The sequence below is a fragment of the Strongyloides ratti genome (assembly GCF_001040885.1).
Source record: "Strongyloides ratti genome assembly S_ratti_ED321, chromosome : X".
Classification (NCBI taxonomy): Eukaryota; Metazoa; Nematoda; class Chromadorea; order Rhabditida; family Strongyloididae; genus Strongyloides; species Strongyloides ratti.
This window is the reverse complement of record NC_037309.1, coordinates 4,430,878-4,454,864: the sequence shown is the minus strand read 5'-3', so window position 1 is coordinate 4,454,864 and position 23,987 is coordinate 4,430,878. Positions and strand designations below refer to the sequence as shown.

The 23,987-nt window shown below is 20.1% G+C and overlaps 6 protein-coding genes across 6 annotated transcripts; 2 read left to right on the top strand and 4 right to left on the bottom strand.

The window, feature by feature from the left end:
* Positions 1-1,724: 1,724 nt before the first annotated feature.
* On the bottom strand, positions 1,725-1,979 carry SRAE_X000095900 (Hypothetical protein; the record flags this gene model as incomplete). Its single annotated transcript, XM_024645367.1, has 1 exon — positions 1,725-1,979. The coding sequence occupies one exon, from the start codon at positions 1,977-1,979 to the stop codon at positions 1,725-1,727; it is 255 nt and encodes an 84-aa protein (XP_024510832.1).
* A 173-nt stretch (positions 1,980-2,152) lies between these two features.
* Positions 2,153-3,333, bottom strand: SRAE_X000095800 (JmjC domain-containing protein; the record flags this gene model as incomplete). The annotated part of the gene is made up of 3 exons (XM_024645366.1): positions 2,153-2,694; positions 2,767-3,147; positions 3,186-3,333. The coding sequence occupies 3 exons, from the start codon at positions 3,331-3,333 to the stop codon at positions 2,153-2,155; spliced, it is 1,071 nt and encodes a 356-aa protein (XP_024510831.1).
* A 1,651-nt stretch (positions 3,334-4,984) lies between these two features.
* Positions 4,985-6,060, top strand: SRAE_X000095700 (Kinesin-like protein KIF21B; the record flags this gene model as incomplete). Its single annotated transcript, XM_024645365.1, has 3 exons — positions 4,985-5,239; positions 5,279-5,288; positions 5,408-6,060. 3 exons carry the CDS (start codon positions 4,985-4,987, stop codon positions 6,058-6,060), a joined length of 918 nt encoding a protein of 305 aa, XP_024510830.1.
* A 5,137-nt stretch (positions 6,061-11,197) lies between these two features.
* Positions 11,198-11,680, bottom strand: SRAE_X000095600 (Hypothetical protein; the record flags this gene model as incomplete). The annotated part of the gene is made up of 1 exon (XM_024645364.1): positions 11,198-11,680. One exon carries the CDS (start codon positions 11,678-11,680, stop codon positions 11,198-11,200), a length of 483 nt encoding a protein of 160 aa, XP_024510829.1.
* Positions 11,681-15,481: 3,801 nt separating this feature from the next.
* SRAE_X000095500 (Hypothetical protein) lies at positions 15,482-15,856 on the bottom strand (the record flags this gene model as incomplete). The annotated part of the gene is made up of 1 exon (XM_024645361.1): positions 15,482-15,856. One exon carries the CDS (start codon positions 15,854-15,856, stop codon positions 15,482-15,484), a length of 375 nt encoding a protein of 124 aa, XP_024510828.1.
* A 2,896-nt stretch (positions 15,857-18,752) lies between these two features.
* Positions 18,753-19,166, top strand: SRAE_X000095400 (Hypothetical protein; the record flags this gene model as incomplete). The annotated part of the gene is made up of 1 exon (XM_024645360.1): positions 18,753-19,166. The coding sequence occupies one exon, from the start codon at positions 18,753-18,755 to the stop codon at positions 19,164-19,166; it is 414 nt and encodes a 137-aa protein (XP_024510827.1).
* Positions 19,167-23,987: the final 4,821 nt, after the last annotated feature.

The following is a 23,987-nucleotide window of genomic DNA, read 5'->3' as shown; positions in this document are numbered from 1 at the left end:
ATAATTTTTAAATTATATCATAAGAGTAAATTAAAGTTTTGTAAAAAAAATTCAAATACCTTTTAAATTAATTTAAACAAATTTGTTACAGTTTTTAAAAGAATATATAAAGTAACGCTATCACTTAAATTAATTATTTATTTTTTTTTGAAATAGAGAAAAAAATCTTCCTTTTTTTTATAAAATAATAAAATATGAAATTTTGATAAAAAAGTTGAATAAATTTATATATTTAAAAAGAATGCGCCTTTTTGATTAAACTTGTGGTTTCACTCACACTCTTGAAGTGATGTGGTAAACTATACTAAAAATTATAATAATTTTAAAGAAAAGAATTTTTAGTATGATAATTTTGGTTATTTATATAAAATTTTCTTTTTTTAAAAGTTGAATAAAAAAAAATTTTTAAAAAACATTTTTAAACTTTTTTTACTTTTTATCAATTATCAAATGTTGAATTTACTATATATTTAATTAAATTGTTAAAAACTCTTCAAATAATTTATTTATTTTAATTTGTTTAATTCAGTACGTCAGTGACTCTAAAAGAGAACCAATATATTACTTTAAAAATTAATAATAAATAATGTGATAAAAAAGTTTTTAATTTTAATAAAAAAAAGTTCAAAATAACAAAAAAAGATTCATTTTAACATAAAGATTCAGATTTTACTCCATTTGAAGCATTCAAAAAAATTATTTTTTTTGGTACAAAATGTCCTATTATATACTAAATATATTATCTTAAAAATTAATACAAATGGATGTGATAAAAAAAGGTTTATTATTTAAATATGATAAAATTAAGAGTTTTTTTTAACTTCTGTATTAACTTTGTAAACTTATTGTGCCATTGAATCCAGATACAAAGTTTTTTATGCTTGGAGCTATATAAAAAACAAATAAATAAATTTTTAAAAGTTTAAATATTAATAACTCAAAAACTTATGATAAAAAAAGTTCTAAATTTGATAAAGATAATAATAAGAGTCTTTTTTTAACTTCTGTATTTATTTGGTATGATTTTCTTTAATTACTATATATTATTGTAAAAATTAATACAAAAAATGTGATAGAAAAGTTTTATTAATTAAATGAAAAAAGTTTAAAATAACAAAGAAGGATTCATTTTAACATAAAGATTCAAATTCTATTCCATTTGGACCATTTAATGAAATAATATTTTCGTTAAAAATGTCTCATTATATTTTATATATATTACTCCATAAATAAATACAAGTAAATGTGATAAAAAAGTTTAAAATTTTAATTAGATTATGATAACAGTCTTTTCTAACATCTTTATTAATTTGGTAAACTAATTATGCCATTTAATCCAGATACTAAAGTTACGTTTGTAGCAGTTTTTTATATGTATTAGAAAAAAAATTTTTTTTTTAACATTTTAATAGTGACAAAAATAGTAATTTTATGAAGACAACTGATAAGAGAAGCAAGGGAATTTTATAATTGGTATAAAAAGAAAATATTATTATTTTTAATTAGTAGGTATTTATAAAAAAATTGTTTGTTTCTATTTTTTATGAATAGTTCAATTAAAATATGTAAAATTTTTAATAATTATTATATGAAGTCTTCCTTAATAAAGTGTATAGACTGATTCTAAAAACTTTGTTATAACTACTAGACCTAGATTTCAACACACCAAATTAATAACAAGAAATTTTTTTATTTTAAATTATAAATAAATTAACTCAAACATTTTATGAATTATTTCTTCTTTTATTATTTATTAAAATATTTCTTTTTCTTTCCCTTCTTCTTTTATTTTCTTCAATTGTTTCCTTACGCTTCACATCAGCTTTTTTTCTTAACGTGTCGGTCCACAATAAATTAGAAGGGACAATTTCTTTTGCATTATTTGTATTCATTTCTTCAAAAGAAATGTTTACAATTCTTTCAAATTCACACAGCAAAAGGTTATGATTGGTGATTCCAAAAGAAGCATCTTTATCCATTTGAATTTCGTCTTTTTTAATAAATTGAGAAGACTTTTGTATCCCTTACGTTCGTTTAATGTCCATTTTTTTATTTTTTCACTCCGCACAACAATGGAGAAAGAGTTTTTTCCAAGATTTTCTTTTGAAAAATATGATCCATCTTTTAACATTTTTTCAATATTTGGATTTTTTTAAAAATGTTTGATAAAATCATATTTTTTTCTATTTTTTTGGAAAAAATTATTTGTGTTCTTTACCACCTTTTCAACACAGCTTAATTTTTTGAACTTTTCGCTGTCAATAAATTCTACTCCAGTAATTTCAGTTACAATTGCTGCCACAGTAAACCACATTAGATTTTTGAAAAATGGATATGAATATTTTTCTCTTAATCTTTGGCGATTTTCTGACTCAACAATTTTTAAATGTGTTTCTAACGAAACACTTGTGAGAAAGTTTCCACCAATCATAACAGTATCCTCATCTGTATAAACAGCATGTATCCAACCTGCTGGAAGATAGAAGGATTGTCCAGCAGTTAAAGTGATTCTGCAGCAATTTTCAGCAATAAAACCAAAAAATAATTTTAATGCAGATGAATCTTTTAAATAAAATTCATAAGCATTAAGATTATAATCAGTTGGTGGTATAAGCCAACATGTTTTCTTTCCAAAAATTATGCTGATCCAGATACAAGAGCCACCAAAACTTATTTGAAAATCCGTGTATGATCCTTTTGCAGATATTGTAAGATAATTCTATGTAAATGGAACAATTAATTCTTCTCCAATTTGTGTGTCATTACCGGCAAATTGAGTTTGAGCTATCTTCAAAATATCAGGCCAATTGTGAATTGCTAAATCAAATTCAGTAGCAAATTTTGGCGACTGAAATTTTGTTGATAAATCCATAAATGCATAGCAAATGGAAAGTGCATTGTAAACATGCTTTCTTCTACCATGCTCCAGCTTCATATTGTCAATAATATCCGACAGAAAAATTTCTTTCATATATGCCTTTCCATCATATGCAACCATGCATTTAGTTGACCCAGCACAATTATCTTCAATTACTTGAATATTTGAATAATTTTCTTCGCTGCTCTGGATACCTAATTTTGTTCTTGAACATTTAAAAAGAACAGGAACATTACATGTATCTCCTTTAATATAGTTTATATCAAATTCTAAAAAAAATATTAATAAAAAAAATTAATTAATTTACCTTCATTTTCTTCAACAATTTTATACATGTCCGGTCTTACAAATACATCATTAGTTGCCGCATTTGAAAAACATAAGTTTTTATATCCAACAATAATAATTTCATTATTTGGCATAGAAGGAGCACTACTTCTTGTAAGTCTTTGCATTTTAAAATAATATCTAAAAAATAATATTAAAATTATAAAAAAACAAAAAAAGTGAAATTATAATAATGGAAATAATAAAAAATATAGTACTTTTCAGTGACATCCTTTTCTTTTCTGTTTTTTTTACATATTCAAAGATTACATGATTAATTGTAAAAAATATTATAAATTAATAAAAAAAGTTTTTTTAATGTCAATTTTTAAAATATTATCAATGAAAAGTAATGAAAATAAAGTATTTGATATCTCATTTTTTTATTGAAAAATGAATTAAATAATTGGAAAAGAGGTAATTGATATATAATTTGTACTAAATACTTTCATAGATATAGTGAAATAATTTTTATCTTACCATCAATTTTTTTAATCTCTTTTCTATTCTATTTTATTTTAATCCTTTTTCTATCTACATAAAGCAATGAATAATGATAGAATTTAAAAAGTATTCAATAAAGTGATAATATTAATAGATAAAAAGAAAAGACTTATAGCTAAAAAGTTAATTCCTATTTTAACACCTTTATAGATCTATATTATTGTATGAGTAATTACTATTTTATTATAGGTTTTTAGAGAATGCTTTTTAATCATCAATATATATGATAACACAATAAAATTTCAAATAAAATAATCCATTCTAGATTAATTTTGACGAGGAATCCAATGAATCTATTTTCATTCTTCATAACTTTTTTGTGTAAAATATTTTTTATCAAAACTTTATTTTTTTGAAGTTTTAGAAGAATAAAAATGGTTTCATTGGATTCTTCATGAAAAATTAATCTAGAATGAATTTTTTTTTTAAATTTGCAATATTATCATTAAAATCAAGATTTAAAAATAAATATGTTTTCAAGAATTGTCTTTAGCTTTGACTCATTACAACTTCTGAAATTTTTTCATTTTTAACATTAACATTAACTTTAATAAATTAAATTTATCTTGATTTGTAATAATTAGTATTTTCAATTATTTAGAAAATAAAAAAAAATATTAAATTTTCCCATACAACTATTATAATACTCACAAATATATATTTTAATTAAAATAAATCGCCTTTTTTGTAACCCAAAAGGTATAGGTGTAATATAATAATAATTTAATGGACATACATACATACAACTATATAAATAATATTTAAAAATAATTTTACCCTTTTTACTAACCCAAAAGGTATAGGTGTAATGTAATAATAATTAAATGGACATACATACATACACCTATAGAAATAATATATAGAAATAATTTTAGCTTTTTTAGTAACCCAAAAGGTATAGGTGTAATGTAATAATAATTTAATGCACATACATACATATACTTATATAAATAATATTTAGAAATAATTTTAGCCTTTTTAGTAACCCAAAAGGTATAGGTGAAAGTGTAATGCAAAGTTATACATTCATTCTTTGCAATTTTCATCAAAAAATATTTATTATCAAAACTTCATTTGATAGAAGTTTTAGAAGAATAACAATGGTTTCAATAAATTTTTCGTGAAAAATTAATCTAGCATAAATTTTATTTTATCAGTAATTATAAAAAAAGATAAATTTATCAATATGATAAAAAAAATGCTTTTTATATAGTTTTAATAAAAAAAAAAAAAGGAGGGGACCAACTCTAAAGATCTATCAAATTTTCTGTTATTATGTATTCTGTTGATAAAATCCAAGTTTTTATTCGCGTAAGACCACAAATTAAGTCTAATAAAGTTGGCAGCCAAATTATTACTAAAGTGGATAAAGAAAAAAATCAAATTAATATATCTGGCAACAAAATATATTATTTTGACAAAATTTTTGATACTCCATCAAAAAAAAATGAATTGTTTCATTTTTCTGGAGTTCCTTTTATCAAAAATATCATCAAAGGATATGATGCTACTATATTAGCATATGGCCAAGTAAGTAATATTTTTTTTAAATTTTTTTATTATTTTCAGAGTGGTTCTGGTAAAACATTTACAATGGGAACATCAAATAACAATCTAGAGAAATTAGATGATGAAACTCTTGGACTGATTCCTCAGTCAATTATTACATTTTTTAATGAAATAAAAATAGAAAAAAAGAGGAAAAAGAAAAAGAATTACCAGTTTCATCATTTCAAGTATCAGTTTCATTTTTGGAACTTTACAATGATGAAATAAATGATTTACTTTTATCAGATAAATCATCATCTTCAAATGAAAAATTGAAAATTACTAGAAATAAAGAGGGAAAAATTGAGGTTAATGGACTTTTAAAGAAGAATGTTGAAGATGCTCCAACTGCCTTTAAAATTTTCAATTCTGGAATTAATAAAAGGTGTGTTGGAGCAACTGACTTAAATGCTGAATCTTCACGATCTCACATAATATTTTCCCTCTATTTAACTCAAATAAATGAAAAAATGGGATTGAAAGATGGTGTTACTGAAGTATTAACTTCAAAATTCAATTTTGTCGATCTGACTGGTACAGAAAGACTTAAAAGAACAAATGGTGAAGGAAATACAGCAAAAGAAGGCAAAAATATCAATAATTGCCTATTGCATCTGGAAAATGTTATCTCTGCACTTTCTTGCAAAGATCAACATATTCCCTATAGAAACTCAAAATTAACGCATCTGCTACAGGATTCATTAGGTGGAAATTCAAAAACACTAATGATTGCGTGTATTTCTCCAAGTAACGAAGATTTATGTGAAATCATATCAACATTAAATTATGCAAGTAGAGCATAAGAAATATGGCTTCCGTAAATCAACGTATTGATAGAGGATCCAGAGTTTCAGCAGAAGGAAATGAAAAAATTAAGGAACTTCTGGAAAAATTAGCACTTGCTGAAAAAACTATTGAAAAGCTTCAGCAAGAAAAAGAAGAAGTACAAAATTAGTATGAAAAGGTTCAAATTATAAATGAAGCTTATCAGAAAGAAATTGAAGACTTAAAAAACCAACTGAAGCTACTGCAAGTGGAGCAGAAAACTTCAAATAAAAAAATTTGCCAAAAAAAAGCTGATTAAGATGCATCTATTGTTTGTCAAGAAGAAGTTGATGAAGACAACAAAAAAGAAGGAGGAAAACAATAGAAGGTATCCACTTAGAAATAGGATACCTACAATTGTTTATTCTCCTCCTCAATAAATTTTTTTTATTAATAAAATAAATTTTTTTAATTTAATAGAATAATAATTATTTAAAGTAAATTTTTTTTTAATAAAACTTTTTGAGTTATTTATCACTAATTTTAATAATGATAAATATTTTTTGTTCAAAGAAGTCATTTTGAAGCATTAATGATATATAATTAAAAAGTGCTAAAATTTGATCAGTTAAATCTACTCCTCTACATGAAACTTTTCAATACAACATTTTGAGTTATTTATCACTAATTTTAATAATGATAAATATTTTTTGTTTAAAAAAGTCATTTTGAAACATTTATTATATATATTTGAAAAGTAATAAAATTTGATCAGTTAAATCTACTTCCCCACATGAAACTTTTCAATTTTCACAAAATTCTAAAATTCCAATTCAATACATCATTTTGAGTTATTTATCACTAATTTTAATAATGATAAATATTTTTTGTTCATAGAAGTCATTTTGAAACATTTATTATATATCATTGAAAAGTGCTAAAATTTAATCAGTTGAAACCTAATTTTTTTAATTTTTATAAACTTCTTGATATTAATTATAATACATTTTTTTTAATTTTTTTTTTGGTTGATAACAACTTTTTAACAAATAATAAAAATTATTTTATCCACATAGAATTTTTTTTCTTCATTATATAATAATCATATATATATACATATACATATATATATATATATATATATATATATATATATTAATTTTATCATTTGATATATGATGATATATTATATAACTTTTTTTTTTATCATTAACCCAAAATATTTAGTGTAAGTTATATATTTTTATACCATTTTAATAAAAGTTTTATTCACAAAATTAATCTACCTTACGTTCACATCTTACTGAATAAACCAGATACCGTCCTATCTCTGAAGTTAATCAGTTACGAGCTATCTTAGTACTTTGGATGGGTTACCTCCTGGGAACTGTTAGTAACATAAGTTTAATATTTTTCTTTTTATTTTAATTAATAAGGTTTTTTCCTTTTAAGATAATTATATATAAAATAGAAATAACAATGAACAATAAAATAATATTATTATTTCTAATTAAAAATTTTTTTTAATAAATATTAATTATAATTATAATAAAACAAAGATTCTATATTGAAAAATGTTTATTTTAAAAAATTATTTTAAAGGGAATCTACTTTAAAAGGAATACAAAAGTTCTCAAATTTATTAGTTTAACCTACTCTCCTACATGAAACTTTTCAATACAACATTTTAAGTTATTTATCACTAATTTTAATAATGATAAATATTTTTTGTTTAAAGAAGTCATTTTGAAACATTTATTATATATATTTGAAAAGTACTAAAATTTGATAAGTTAAATCTACTTCCCCACATGAAACTTTTCAATACAACATTATGAGTAATTTATCACTAATTTTAATAATGATAAATATTTTTTGTTCATAGAAGTCATTTTGAAATATTTATTATATATATTTGAAAAGTAATAAAATTTGATCAGTTAAATCTACTTCCCCTCATGAAACTTTTCAATTTTCACAAAATTCTAAAATTCCAATTCAATACATCATTTTGAGTTATTTATCACTAATTTTAAAAATGATAAATATTTTTTGTTTATAGAAGTCATTTTGAAACATTTATAATATATAATAAAAAATTGCTAAAATTTGATTAGTTAAATCTACTCCCCTACATGAAACTTTTCAATACAACATTTTGAGTTATTTATCACTAATTTTAATAATGATAAATATTTTTTGTTTGAAGAAGTCATTTTAAATCATTTATGATGTATAATTAAAAAGTGCTAAAATTTGATCAGTTAAATCTACTTCCCCACATGAAACTTTTCAATTTTCACAAAATTCTAAAATTCCTATTCAACACAACATTTTGAGTTATTTATCACTAATTTTAACAATGATAAATATTTTTTGTTCATAGAAGTCATTTTGAAACATTTATTATATATCATTGAAAAGTGCTAAAATTTGATCAGTTGAAACCTAATTTTTTTAATTTTTTTAAACTTCTTAATATTAATTATATTACATTTTTTTTAATTTTTTTTTTGATTGATAACAACTTTTTAACAAATAATAAAAATTATTTTATCCACATAGAATTTTTTTTCTACATTTTATAATAATCATATATATATACATATAGATATATATATATATTAACTTTATCATTTGATATATGATGATATATTATATAACTTTTTTTTTTATCGTTAACCCAAAATATTTAGTGTAAGTTATATATTTTTATATCATTTTAATAAAAGTTTTATTCACAAAATTAATCTACCTTACGTTCACATCTTACTGAATAAACCAGATACCGTCCTATCTCTGAAGTTAATCAGTTACGAGCTATCTTAGTACTTTGGATGGGTTACCTCCTGGGAACTGTTAGTAACATAAGTTTAATATTTTTCTTTTTATTTTAATTAATAAGGTTTTTTCCTTTTAAGATAATTATATATAAAATAGAAATAACAATGAACAATAAAATAATATTATTATTTCTAATTAAAAATTTTTTTTAATAAATATTAATTATAATTATAATAAAACAAAGATTCTATATTGAAAAATGTTTATTTTAAAAAATTATTTTAAAGGGAATCTACTTTAAAAGGAATACAAAAGTTCTCAAATTTATTAGTTTAACCTACTCCCCTACATGAAACTTTTCAATACAACATTTTAAGTTATTTATCACTAATTTTAATAATGATAAATATTTTTTGTTTAAAGAAGTCATTTTGAAACATTTATTATATATATTTCAAAAGTACTAAAATTTGATCAGTTAAATCTACTCTCTCACATGAAACTTTTCAATACAACATTTTGAGATATTTATCACTAATTTTAATAATGATAAATATTTTTGTTCATAGAAGTCATTTTGAAGCATTTATTATATAAAATTGAAAATGCTAAAATTTGATCAGTTAAATCTACTCCCCCATATGAAACTTTTCAATTTTCACAAAATTCTCTAATTCTAATTCAATACAACATTTTGAGTTATTTATCACTAATTTTAACAATGATAATTATTTTTTGTTCATAGAAGTCATTTTTGCAGGTTCACCTACGAAAACCTTGTTACAACTTTTGTTCGGTTCAATCAACAGCGATTGGAAAGATTTAACATAAAAATTATAAAATTATTTATATCTCTTCCTGTCTCTCGATATTGCTTAGTTCCGGGTAGCGACGGGCAGTGTGTACAAAGTGCAGGGACGTAATCAATGTAAGCTAATAATTTACGTTCACTTGGAATTCCTCGTTCATGAAACATAATTGTAAGTTTCACTCCCAGTTACATAATGTTTTCAATGTTTACCCATTTATCTCTAAACAGGAACATAATGATCACTACATTGTAGCGCGCGTGCAGCCCCGGACATCTAAGGGCATCACAGACCTGTTATCGCTCTCTTTCAAATAGTTAAACACTATTAATCTGTTATTAAAATTAATATTATTAAAAAATAATATAATTTAATATAACATAGATTAGTGTTAAATAACTTAAAATGTTGTATTGAAAAGTTTCATGTAGGGGAGTAGGTTAAACTAATAAATTTGAGAACTTTTGTATTTCTTTTAAAGTAGATTCCCTTTTAAATAATTTTTTAAAATAAACATTTTTTAATATAGAATCTTTGTTTTATTATAATTATAATTAATATTTATTAAAAAAAATTTTTAATTAGAAATAATAATATTATTTTATTGTTCATTGTTATTTCTATTTTATATATAATCATCTTAAAAGGAAAAAACCTTATTAATTAAAATAAAAAGAAAAATATTAAACTTATGTTACTAACAGTTCCCAGGAGGTAACCCATCCAAAGTACTAAGATAGCTCGCAACTGATCAACTTCAGAGATAGGACGGTATCTGGTTTATTCAGTAAGATGTGAACGTAAGGTAGATTAATTTTGGGAATAAAACTTTTATTAAAATGATATAAAAATATATAACTTACACTAAATATTTTGGGTTAATGATAAAAAAAAAGTTATATAATATATCATCATATATCAAATGATAAAATTAATATATATATATATGATTATTATAAAATGTAGAAAAAAAATTCTATGTGGATAAAATAACTTTTATTATTTGTTAAAAAGTTGTTATTAACCAAAAAAAAAATTAAAAAAAATGTATTATAATTAATAATAAGAAGTTTATAAAAATTAAAAAAATTAGGTTTCAACTGATTAAATTTTAGCACTTTTCAATTATATATAATAAATGTTTCAAAATGACTTCTTTAAACAAAAAATATTTATCATTATTAAAATTAGTGATAAATAACTCAAAATGTTGTATTGAAAAGTTTCATGTGAGGGAGTAGATTTAACTGATCAAATTTTAGCATTTTCAATTATATATAATAAATGCTTCAAAATGACTTCTATGAACAAAAAATATTTATCATTATTAAAATTAGTGATAAATAACTCATAATGTTGTATTGAAAAGTTTCATGTAGAGGAGTAGATTTAACTGATCAAATTTTAGCACTTTTTAATTATATATCATAAATGCTTCAAAATGACTTCTTTAAACAAAAAATATTTATCATTATTAAAATTAGTGATAAATAACTAAAAAAGTTTTATTAATAAAAAAAGTTACTTTTAATAATTTTTATTTTATTAAATTTAAAACATTTATTTAATAAATAAAAAAAATTTATTGAGGAGGATAATAAACAATAGTAGGTATCCTATTTCTAAGTGGATACCTTCTATTGCTTTCCTCCTCCTTTTTTTTATTTTTATGATCTTCTTCTTGACAGACCAAAATTTCATCTTCATCACTTTTTTTTTTCGGTTTTTTTGGCAATTTTTTATTTTTTACAATGTTCTGCCCCACTTGCAAAAGTTTCATCTTTTCTTCTACTTCTTTAATTTTTTTCTGGCTAGCTTCGTATAAAATTTGAAGCTTTTCAATCTCCTTTTTAAAGTCTTCTTTTTCTTGCTGATCATTTACTTTTTCTTCTTTCAAAATTTTATTTTCTTGCTTCAACATTTTAATTTCTTGCATTAACTTTTCTTTTTCTTGCTGATCCTTTTCTTTATTTTTTTCACCATGTGCCAATTTTTTCTGAATGTTTCTTATTTTTTCAGCTGAAACATTGGATTCGTTATCAATTTTTTGATTAACTGGAGCCATTTTAACAGAAAAATTTCAATAAACTAAAAAAAAATAATTTAAAAAAATATTTATTAAAAAAAACATTAAAAAATACAAAAAAACAAGGTTAATTACGATATTTATAATATTTATTCATAATAATAAAGTTTTTTTATTATTAAAAAAACGTTGTACCAAACAATATCATAGCTTTGATTGCTTAGAAAGCGATTTAAAAAAAAAATAAGCTTAAAAAAAATAATTTATTATTTCATTTACTTTAATTATTAAATTTCATTATATATTTCTAGTATAATTATATTTTTTTTAAAAATTGTTAAAGAAAATATATAAAAAATAATTTTCATTTATTTTATTTTTAATATGTGTTAAAATTTTTATACAATAACTAAAAAACAGGATATATTTTAAAAACATTTGTATCTTATTCTTTTAAGCTTCTTCTATTATCTTTTGAAAATTTCATGTTTGTAGCTTTATTTTTACAAAATTTATTAATATTATTGTAAAACTTTTATTAATTTTTGAATTATGTTTATATTATTTTTTATGATTAATTATTATCATTTTTACAATACTTCAATCAAATCAGTGATTTCTCTTTACTTCTATGGATGTCATGAATAAGAATATGTCATCAACTAAAGGCATTTTTATATTATTTTTTATGATTAATTATTATTATTTTTAGAATACTTCAAACTACTTAAAGATTACTTTTTACTTCTATGGATGCCATGAATAAGAATGTGTCATCAACTAAAGACATTTTTATATTATTTTTTATGTTTAATTATTATCATTTTTAGAATACACCAGTCAAATAAAAGTTTTCATCGTACTTCTCTGGATTTCATAGATAATAATGTGCCATCAACAAAAGAAAAGTGATTCTAGTGAAGGATCACAATCATTTAAAACATCAGAAAATACAACAATGTCAAACTTGACTCGTGCTATTAGGGTTCATCATAATAATAGCAAAGTTATGTATTTTGCATAAATACTAAAATAATCATTTTTTTAATCTATCAATTTGATAAGCAAATTTTTTTTATTTAATTTATATATTTTACGGGTAGAAAACGCATAATTAATTGTTTTTGTGAATATTGTCGTTATTATATATGCCATATATTTTTTTTTAATAATTTTGATTGTGTGGGTGCATTTTTATTAAAAAACATTAATATAACATTTTGTTAACAATAATTACATTTTTGATTTTTTTTTACAAATAAATTTTAACATTTAACACAATAAAAAAAATTAATTTAATATAATTTTTATTGAATTAAAAAAAAATAAAATTTACCATTATTTTTTAAGATTAGCAATTATATAATTAATGTGAGAAAGTTGTATTATAAAAACTTCATTTTTTTTTTTAAATTTATTTGGTACGACGTTTTTTTTTTTATTCTACAATTTAAAATATAACTTTTATGTCAACTTAAATCAAATTTTCCTAAACTAAACAAACTAAGAAAGTTACTTTTTCTGTATATAAATTGTTCAGAAATCGGTAAAATTATTAAACCAAAGCAATATGTTTTTTTATTTAAAACAATTGTGATATATTTTAACAACAGTATCTATTATAAAAAAAATTAATTTATTAATATAAATACTTACAAATTCTTTTAACAGTTCTAACACTTACAATAATATCAAAAGAAGTATTAAGTTTAGTTTTAACTTTAGCTAAAGAATTTTTATCATACGTATTGTAGTTGTTAGATAAAGTAATTTCAAATATTTTACCAATAAAAAAAGGGCATTAAAGATAACCTATTATTCCAAATTTTTGTTTATAAAAAAAATTTATTTCAGTTGTTAAGTGAATTAAAAAAGTAAAAATGATTAAGAAAAATTTTTAAAAATGTTATAATAGAATACTTATAAATAATAAAATCGAGAAATCTATTACATATATATTGAATAATGTGTAAATAATTATTTTTATTATTGTAAAATGTGATAAGTTTAAATATTTTATTTAAATTCTTTGTATAAAAATATTTATATAAAATATATTAACTAATAGTTGATTATTATTTATAAATTATAAAAATTTATTTAATTAATAAATATGATTAAATTAAATAATATAATTTTTAAGTCATAAACATAAGAAAAATTTTTATAAACTATTATATAAATATGTAATAAAATTTATAATTTAAAATTAATATAGATAAGTTATAGTAATTTCTTATATTAAATCATTTTTAATAATATATTAAATGATTGAAAAATTATATACATAAAAATAACAGCAAAGGTTTAAGTATTTTTATGTTTTTAATAAAAAGTAACTATTGATAAAAATAATCATTTAGTTTCTTTAACAAATTTATTAATCTTACAAAATACTCATAATAATTATAATAATAATTTTACTAATCAATTTGAAGAATTAATAATGTTAAATACTAGAACACAAAATGTTATAAATAATAAGAAACATGAAATTTCTGATTATCCATCTTTTTTTAAATAATGTCCTAATAATGAATATTAAAAATAATAATAAATTATCTTTAGTGCAAAATAAACAAATTCCATTTGTGTTCCAAATTCCAAAACGTCCTGATCATGGTACTCAAAGAAGAGAAATTGATTTAAAAGAAAATTTTTTTTTAAATAAAAATTCTATATATAAATATTATATGGTATTATGTAGAAATATTTCCAAAAAATTGTCCTTGAAAAGTTAATCATCAAGTAATGTTAAAAAATAAATATTTAAAAGAGGTTCTTTCTATAAGAAGATATATTATTAAATTTGATATTTTTGTTAATATAAATTTAAATATAAATAGATAATTTATAACAAATATAATTTATCAAAATACAATTTCTTTACATTTTTTGTGTAATTAATTTAAGTGAATTTTGTTCAAATATATCATCTAAATATATAAGAATATTATATGTAGTTTTAGAATAATTACATTTCAAATTTGACTTATGCTATAGCAATTAATTTTTATATTAGAAAATTATGTATTTTAATCAAAAAGTTACAATAATCGAAATAAATAAAATTAATTTTCTTCTAAAATAATTGAAAAAAAAATTTAATTGGATTTAAATGTAAAAAAACAAGATATATATTTTTGTTAATTTGTCAAATCTAATAATAAATAGTATAAGTTTATATGCTTAATAAATATAAAAATTAAAGTAAACTTTTTTTAAATATTTTCCTTTTTTATATATATTATATTATTGTTAATATATAATTTGTTAATTTAAATGCATTATACTAGAAAAAACAATAGTACTATTTTGTTGACATTAATTACATTTCAATTAATTATATAAATAAAGATATTAACATTTAACATAAAAAAATAAGATTTTTATGTAAAATTTTTATTAAATTTAAAAAAAATAAAAATTTCTAACAAATTGCAATATAAAATAATTTTTATATTTTTATTTGACTAAAAGATGTTTTTTAAATAGTTTTTAAAAAGTATATAAAATTTATAAAAAAAAATTAATATACAAAATAAATATTAATACTATTTCAAAAATTTTTTATATTAAAACTTATTTTTCTAATATTTACATCATCAAGAGATCTTGACCTTAAAAAACAAAGTAATATAATTATTTTAAATTCTTTTTTAGTAAATTAATCTATTTATATCCAACAGCTTATGAAAAAACAATTTTTTTTAAATAAAAATTTGAAGTCTTTCTTTTATTTTTTATAATTTTATATAATATATTTTTTAAAAAAAATTTTATTTTTAATTATTATTAATATATTCAATTAAAAAAATTTTATTTTATTAATAAAAATAATTATTGAGGAGGATAATAAACAATTGTAGGTATCCTTTTTCTAAGTGGATACCTTCTATTGTTTTCCTCCTCTTTTTTGTCAGTTTCATGAATTTCTTCTTTACAGACAAACGTTTCATCATCAACAGTCTTTTTTTTGTTTTTTTTTGACAAATTTTTTTTTTGGCAATTTTTTTGATCCACTTGCATCAATTTTATTTTTTCATTCAATTCTTCAATTATTTTCTGATCAGCTTCGTGTTTAAGTTGAAGTTTTTCATTTTTTTTTTCAGAAAATGCCAATTTTTCCTGAAGTTTAGCAATTTCTTCATTTGCTTCTGCTATAACTCTGGATTCTTTGCAGATATTAACTTGGATTTTATCATCAGAAACCATTTTAACAGAAAATTATTAAATAAACTAAAAAAGAATAATTTTAATAAATATTTATTTAAAAAAACAATAAAAATTACAAAAAAAAGGTTAATTACAATATTAAAAAAAATTATTCATAATTATAAAGTTTTTTTATTATTAAAAAAACGTTGTACCAAACATTATCATAGCTTTGATTGCTTAGAAAGCGATTTAAAAAAAAAATAAGCTTAAAAAAAATAATTTATTATTTCATACACTTTAATTATTAAATTTCATTATATATTTCTAGTATAATTATATTTTTTTTAAAAATTGTTAAAGAAAATATATAAAAAATAATTTTCATTTATTTTATTTTTAATATGTGTTAAAATTTTTATACAATAACTAAAAAACAGGATATATTTTAAAAACATTTGTATCTTATTCTTTTAAGCTTCTTCTATTATCTTTTGAAAATTTCATGTTTATAGCTTTATTTTTACAAAATTTATTAATATTATTGTAAAACTTTTATTAATTTTTGAATTATGTTTATATTATTTTTTATGATTAATTATTATCATTTTTAGAATACTTCAAACAAATCAGTGATTCCTCTTTACTTCTATAGATTTCTCGAATAAAGTAGTTATGCTTTACTACTTCTATTAACAATAATCATTATTTTATGTAAAAATGAATTCAGGGATCTCTTTTCCTAAAGTTAAAAAAATTACAATGCTTCTTTTTATAGCACATATTGATGAATATAATGACTATGATGTTTTTTTTACAAAATAAAACTATTTAAAAGTTACATAGTTAAGAAAAATAAAAAATACAAATTATCGTTTTGTAATTCAATATCGGGAATTTTAAATAAATATATTTTTATAAATAATTTATAACATGAAAAATTTTTATAACAATGTAATAAATCTCATGTTCTATAATTTTACACAAAATAATATAGAAACACATGAAATTATGTTTACTTCTATACTGTTTAACTATTTTATGATGAAATTGTTGTCATTATTGAAACTTTTTAACTAGATTCAACTGCTCCTATTTGTTCAAGATATTGGATTGAATCATTATATAAAAAAAAGGAGTATCTAAAACAGGTAAGTTTCTTTTTTGTTTTTTTTTTAAATTTTTTTAGGTAAATATCATGAATGGCACTTGATTGTATGTAATTATTATCAAAATCAAAGATAAATGTTTAAGATTTTTTTGATTGAAAAATTAATGATTGAATAGATTAGGACATCTCCAGCTGCTGTATCTTTCATTGGTATTGGATTTTTTCGAATAAGGAGTATCAGAGTAAAGTTGAGGAGAAAAAATTCTTTATTTATGTGGAGCAGAAGTATATTAACAGTATGTACAGCACTAATGAATGTGAAATGAATTAATAAATGTTAAGAATAAGAATTCTTTCAGAAGTTGGAATGGAACTAAAAATTGATATAAATAATGCTTATTTTATTTGTAAAAATTTATTTAATAAAATGTTTTACTCTTTTTTTTAAGATACCAGATTTGATTTCTGATATTACTTATTGTTTTGTTGTAATTTCTAATCATATTTTAGAAGCTAAAATTTTTTTGCAGTGTGCCAGGTGGGATGAAATATTGCTACATTAAACAGCAATATGACAGAAATGTTTTATGAAAAAAGGCTTTGTAGAGCTTAATTATTGATGATTTAATAATTGAATGTATTTTAATGATACATGTTGTTGTAATTGTGAACAGTGTTGTTTATAGAGTGTAACAATTTTAAAGAAGCCGGATTAAAAGAATGAAGAGTACCGAATATTTTTTTTTTAAATGAGTACTGGAGGATTATGATATTAAAGAGAAAGGTTTATGTGTCTGCTTTGTTGGCATGATATTTTTATAAATTGTTATTTTATAAAATTACGAAAGAAAATATGCCAGATATTATTTTCATGTTTTTTAAAAAGTATTGTGTTCAAAGTAAATCAAAGGATTTTTTTTATATGTAATAAAAAATATAGCTGTTTTTATGAATCATTTTTAATTCCTTTCTCAGGTAAGTGGAATTTAATTTATTATATATTGTTTAGGAAATTTAATAACGGGGACGAAATGGATGATCGTTGTGATACACATTCATATTGGATCAAAAAAAGAAGACTCGGAGTTTAAAATAGTTTTTTGTTTTAAAGATACTGAATTTTTAAATGTTTCATAGAAGTAAGGAGGAAATTTCTTATTTGATTGAAGTATTCTAAAAATGATAATAATTAATCATAAAAAATAATATAAACATATCTTTAGTTGAAGACACGTTCTTATCCATGACATCCATAGAAGTAAAGAGAAATCACTGATTTGATTGAAGTATTGTAAAAATGATAATAATTAATCATAAAAAATAATATAAACATAATTCAAAAATTAATAAAAGTTTTACAATAATATTAATAAATTTTGTAAAAATAAAGCTACAAACATGAAATTTTCAAAAGATAATAGAAGAAGCTTAAAAGAATAAGATACAAATGTTTTTAAAATATATCCTGTTTTTTAGTTATTGTATAAAAATTTTAACACATATTAAAAATAAAATAAATGAAAATTATTTTTTATATATTTTCTTTAACAATTTTTAAAAAAAATATAATTATACTAGAAATATATAATGAAATTTAATAATTAAAGTAAATGAAATAATAAATTATTTTTTTTAAGCTTATTTTTTTTTTAAATCGCTTTCTAAGCAATCAAAGCTATGATATTGTTTGGTACAACGTTTTTTTAATAATAAAAAAACTTTATTATTATGAATAAATATTATAAATATCGTAATTAACCTTGTTTTTTTGTATTTTTTAATGTTTTTTTTAATAAATATTTTTTTAAATTATTTTTTTTTAGTTTATTGAAATTTTTCTGTTAAATGGCTCTGGCACATGGTGAAAAAAATAAAGAAAAGGATCAGCAAGAAAAAGAAAAGTTAATGCAAGAAATTAAAATGTTGAAGCAAGAAAATAAAATTTTGAAAGAAGAAAAAGTAAATGATCAGCAAGAAAAAGAAGACTTTAAAAAGGAGATTGAAAAGCTTCAAATTTTATACGAAGCTAGCCAGAAAAAAATTAAAGAAGTAGAAGAAAAGATGAAACTTTTGCAAGTGGGGCAGAACATTGTAAAAAATAAAAAATTGCCAAAAAAACCGAAAAAAAAAAGTGATGAAGATGAAATTTTGGTCTGTCAAGAAGAAGATCATAAAAATAAAAAAAAGGAGGAGGAAAGCAATAGAAGGTATCCACTTAGAAATAGGATACCTACTATTGTTTATTATCCTCCTCAATAAATTTTTTTTATTTATTAAATAAATGTTTTAAATTTAATAAAATAAAAATTATTAAAAGTAACTTTTTTTATTAATAAAACTTTTTTAGTTATTTATCACTAATTTTAATAATGATAAATATTTTTTGTTTAAAGAAGTCATTTTGAAGCATTTATGATATATAATTAAAAAGTGCTAAAATTTGATCAGTTAAATCTACTCCTCTACATGAAACTTTTCAATACAACATTATGAGTTATTTATCACTAATTTTAATAATGATAAATATTTTTTGTTCATAGAAGTCATTTTGAAGCATTTATTATATATAATTGAAAATGCTAAAATTTGATCAGTTAAATCTACTCCCTCACATGAAACTTTTCAATACAACATTTTGAGTTATTTATCACTAATTTTAATAATGATAAATATTTTTTGTTTAAAGAAGTCATTTTAAAACATTTATTATATATATTTGAAAAGTACTAAAATTTGATCAGTTGAAACCTAATTTTTTTAATTTTTTATAAACTTCTTAATATTAATTATAATACATTTTTTTTTATTTTTTTTTTGGTTGATAACAACTTTTTAACAAATAATAAAAATTATTTTATCCACATAGAATTTTTTTTCTACATTTTATAATAATCATATATATATACATATAGATATATATATATATATTAACTTTATCATTTGATATATGATGATATATTATATAACTTTTTTTTTTTATCATTAACCCAAAATATTTAGTGTAAGTTATATATTTTTATATCATTTTAATAAAAGTTTTATTCACAAAATTAATCTACCTTACGTTCACATCTTACTGAATAAACCAGATACCGTCCTATCTCTGAAGTTAATCAGTTGCGAGCTATCTTAGTACTTTGGATATGTTACCTCCTGGGAACTGTTAGTAACATAAGTTTAATATATTTCTTTTTATTTTAATTAATAAGGTTTTTTCCTTTTAAGATAATTATATATAAAATAGAAATAACAATGAACAATAAAATAATATTATTATTTCTAATTAAAAATTTTTTTTAATAAATATTAATTATAATTATAATAAAACAAAGATTCTATATTGAAAAATGTTTATTTTATAAAATTATTTAAAGGGAATCTACTTTAAAAGGAATACAAAAGTTCTCAAATTTATTAGTTTAACCTACTCCCCTACATGAAACTTTTCAATACAACATTTTAAGTTATTTATCACTAATTTTAATAATGATAAATATTTTTTGTTTAAAGAAGTCATTTTGAAACATTTATTATATATATTTCAAAAGTACTAAAATTTGATCAGTTAAATCTACTCTCTCACATGAAACTTTTCAATACAACATTTTGAGATATTTATCACTAATTTTAATAATGATAAATATTTTTGTTCATAGAAGTCATTTTGAAGCATTTATTATATAAAATTGAAAATGCTAAAATTTGATCAGTTAAATCTACTCCCCCATATGAAACTTTTCAATTTTCACAAAATTCTCTAATTCTAATTCAATACAACATTTTGAGTTATTTATCACTAATTTTAACAATGATAATTATTTTTTGTTCATAGAAGTCATTTTGAAACATTTATTATATATAATTGAAAAGTGCTAAAATTTAATCAGTTGAAACCTAATTTTTTTAATTTTTATAAACTTCTTATTATTAATTATAATACATTTTTTTTAATTTTTTTTTTGGTTAATAACAACTTTTTAACAAATAATAAAAGTTATTTTATCCACATAGAATTTTTTTTCTACATTTTATAATAATCATATATATATATATTAATTTTATCATTTGATATATGATGATATATTATATAACTTTTTTTTTATCATTAACCCAAAATATTTAGTGTAAGTTATATATTTTTATATCATTTTAATAAAAGTTTTATTCCCAAAATTAATCTACCTTACGTTCACATCTTACTGAATAAACCAGATACCGTCCTATCTCTGAAGTTGATCAGTTGCGAGCTATCTTAGTACTTTGGATGGGTTACCTCCTGGGAACTGTTAGTAACATAAGTTTAATATTTTTCTTTTTATTTTAATTAATAAGGTTTTTTCCTTTTAAGATGATTATATATAAAATAGAAATAACAATGAACAATAAAATAATATTATTATTTCTAATTAAAAATTTTTTTAAATAAATATTAATTATAATTATAATAAAACAAAGATTCTATATTTAAAAATGTTTATTTTAAAAAATTATTTTAAAGGGAATCTACTTTAAAAGAAATACAAAAGTTCTCAAATTTATTAGTTTAATTACTCCTTTACATGAAACTTTTCAATACAACATTTTGAGTTATTTATCACTAATCTATGTTATATTAAATTATATTATTTTTTAATAATATTAATTTTAATAACAGATTAATAGTGTTTAACTATTTGAAAGAGAGCGATAACAGGTCTGTGATGCCCTTAGATGTCCGGGGCTGCACGCGCGCTACAATGTAGTGATCATTATGTTCCTGTTTAGAGATAAATGGGTAAACATTGAAAACATTATGTAACTGGGAGTGAAACTTACAATTATGTTTCATGAACGAGGAATTCCAAGTGAACGTAAATTATTAGCTTACATTGATTACGTCCCTGCACTTTGTACACACTGCCCGTCGCTACCCGGAACTAAGCAATATCGAGAGACAGGAAGAGATATAAATAATTTTATAATTTTTATGTTAAATCTTTCCAATCGCTGTTGATTGAACCGAACAAAAGTTGTAACAAGGTTTTCGTAGGTGAACCTGCAAAAATGACTTCTATGAACAAAAAATATTTATTATTATTTAAATTAGTGATAAATAACTCAAAATGTTGTATTGAATTAGAATTAGAGAATTTTGTGAAAATTGAAAAGTTTCATATGGGGGAGTAGATTTAACTGATCAAATTTTAGCATTTTCAATTTTATATAATAAATGCTTCAAAATGACTTCTATGAACAAAAATATTTATCATTATTAAAATTAGTGATAAATATCTCAAAATGTTGTATTGAAAAGTTTCATGTGAGAGAGTAGATTTAACTGATCAAATTTTAGTACTTTTGAAATATATATAATAAATGTTTCAAAATGACTTCTTTAAACAAAAAATATTTATCATTATTAAAATTAGTGATAAATAACTTAAAATGTTGTATTAAAAAGTTTCATGTAGGGGAGTAGGTTAAACTAATAAATTTGAGAACTTTTGTATTCCTTTTAAAGTAGATTCCCTTTAAAATAATTTTTTAAAATAAACATTTTTCAATATAGAATCTTTGTTTTATTATAATTATAATTAATATTTATTAAAAAAAATTTTTAATTAGAAATAATAATATTATTTTATTGTTCATTGTTATTTCTATTTTATATATAATTATCTTAAAAGGAAAAAACCTTATTAATTAAAATAAAAAGAAAAATATTAAACTTATGTTACTAACAGTTCCCAGGAGGTAACCCATCCAAAGTACTAAGATAGCTCGTAACTGATTAACTTCAGAGATAGGACGGTATCTGGTTTATTCAGTAAGATGTGAACGTAAGGTAGATTAATTTTGTGAATAAAACTTTTATTAAAATGGTATAAAAATATATAACTTACACTAAATATTTTGGGTTAACGATAAAAAAAAAAGTTATATAATATATCATCATATATCAAATGATAAAGTTAATATATATATATATCTATATGTATATATATATGATTATTATAAAATGTAGAAAAAAAATTCTATGTGGATAAAATAATTTTTATTATTTGTTAAAAAGTTGTTATCAATCAAAAAAAAAATTAAAAAAAATGTAATATAATTAATATTAAGAAGTTTATAAAAATTAAAAAAATTAGGTTTCAACTGATTAAATTTTAGCACTTTTCAATTATATATAATAAATGTTTCAAAATGACTTCTATGAACAAAAAATATTTATCATTATTAAAATTAGTGATAAATAACTCAAAATGATGTATTGAATTGGAATTTTAGAATTTTGTGAAAATTGAAAAGTTTCATGTGAGGAAGTAGATTTAACTGATCAAATTTTAGCACTTTTTAATTATATGTAATAAATGATTCAAAATGACTTCTATGAACAAAAAATATTTATCATTATTAAAATTAGTGATAAATTACTCATAATGTTGTATTGAAAAGTTTCATGTGGGGAAGTAGATTTAACTTATCAAATTTTAGTACTTTTCAAATATATATAATAAATGTTTCAAAATGACTTTTTTAAACAAAAAATATTTATCATTATTAAAATTAGTGAAAAATAACTTAAAATGTTGTATTGAAAAGTTTCATGTAGGGGAGTAGGTTAAACTAATAAATTTGAGAACTTTTGTATTCCTTTTAAAGTAGATTCCCTTTAAAATAATTTTTTAAAATAAACATTTTTCAATATAGAATCTTTGTTTTATTATAATTATAATTAATATTTATTAAAAAAAATTTTTAATTAGAAATAATAATATTATTTTATTGTTCATTGTTATTTCTATTTTATATATAATTATCTTAAAAGGAAAAAACCTTATTAATTAAAATAAAAAGAAAAATATTAAACTTATGTTACTAACAGTTCCCAGGAGGTAACCCATCCAAAGTACTAAGATAGCTCGTAACTGATTAACTTCAGAGATAGGACGGTATCTGGTTTATTCAGTAAGATGTGAACGTAAGGTAGATTAATTTTGTGAATAAAACTTTTATTAAAATGATATAAAAATATATAACTTACACTAAATATTTTGGGTTAACGATAAAAAAAAAAGTTATATAATATTTGTAAAA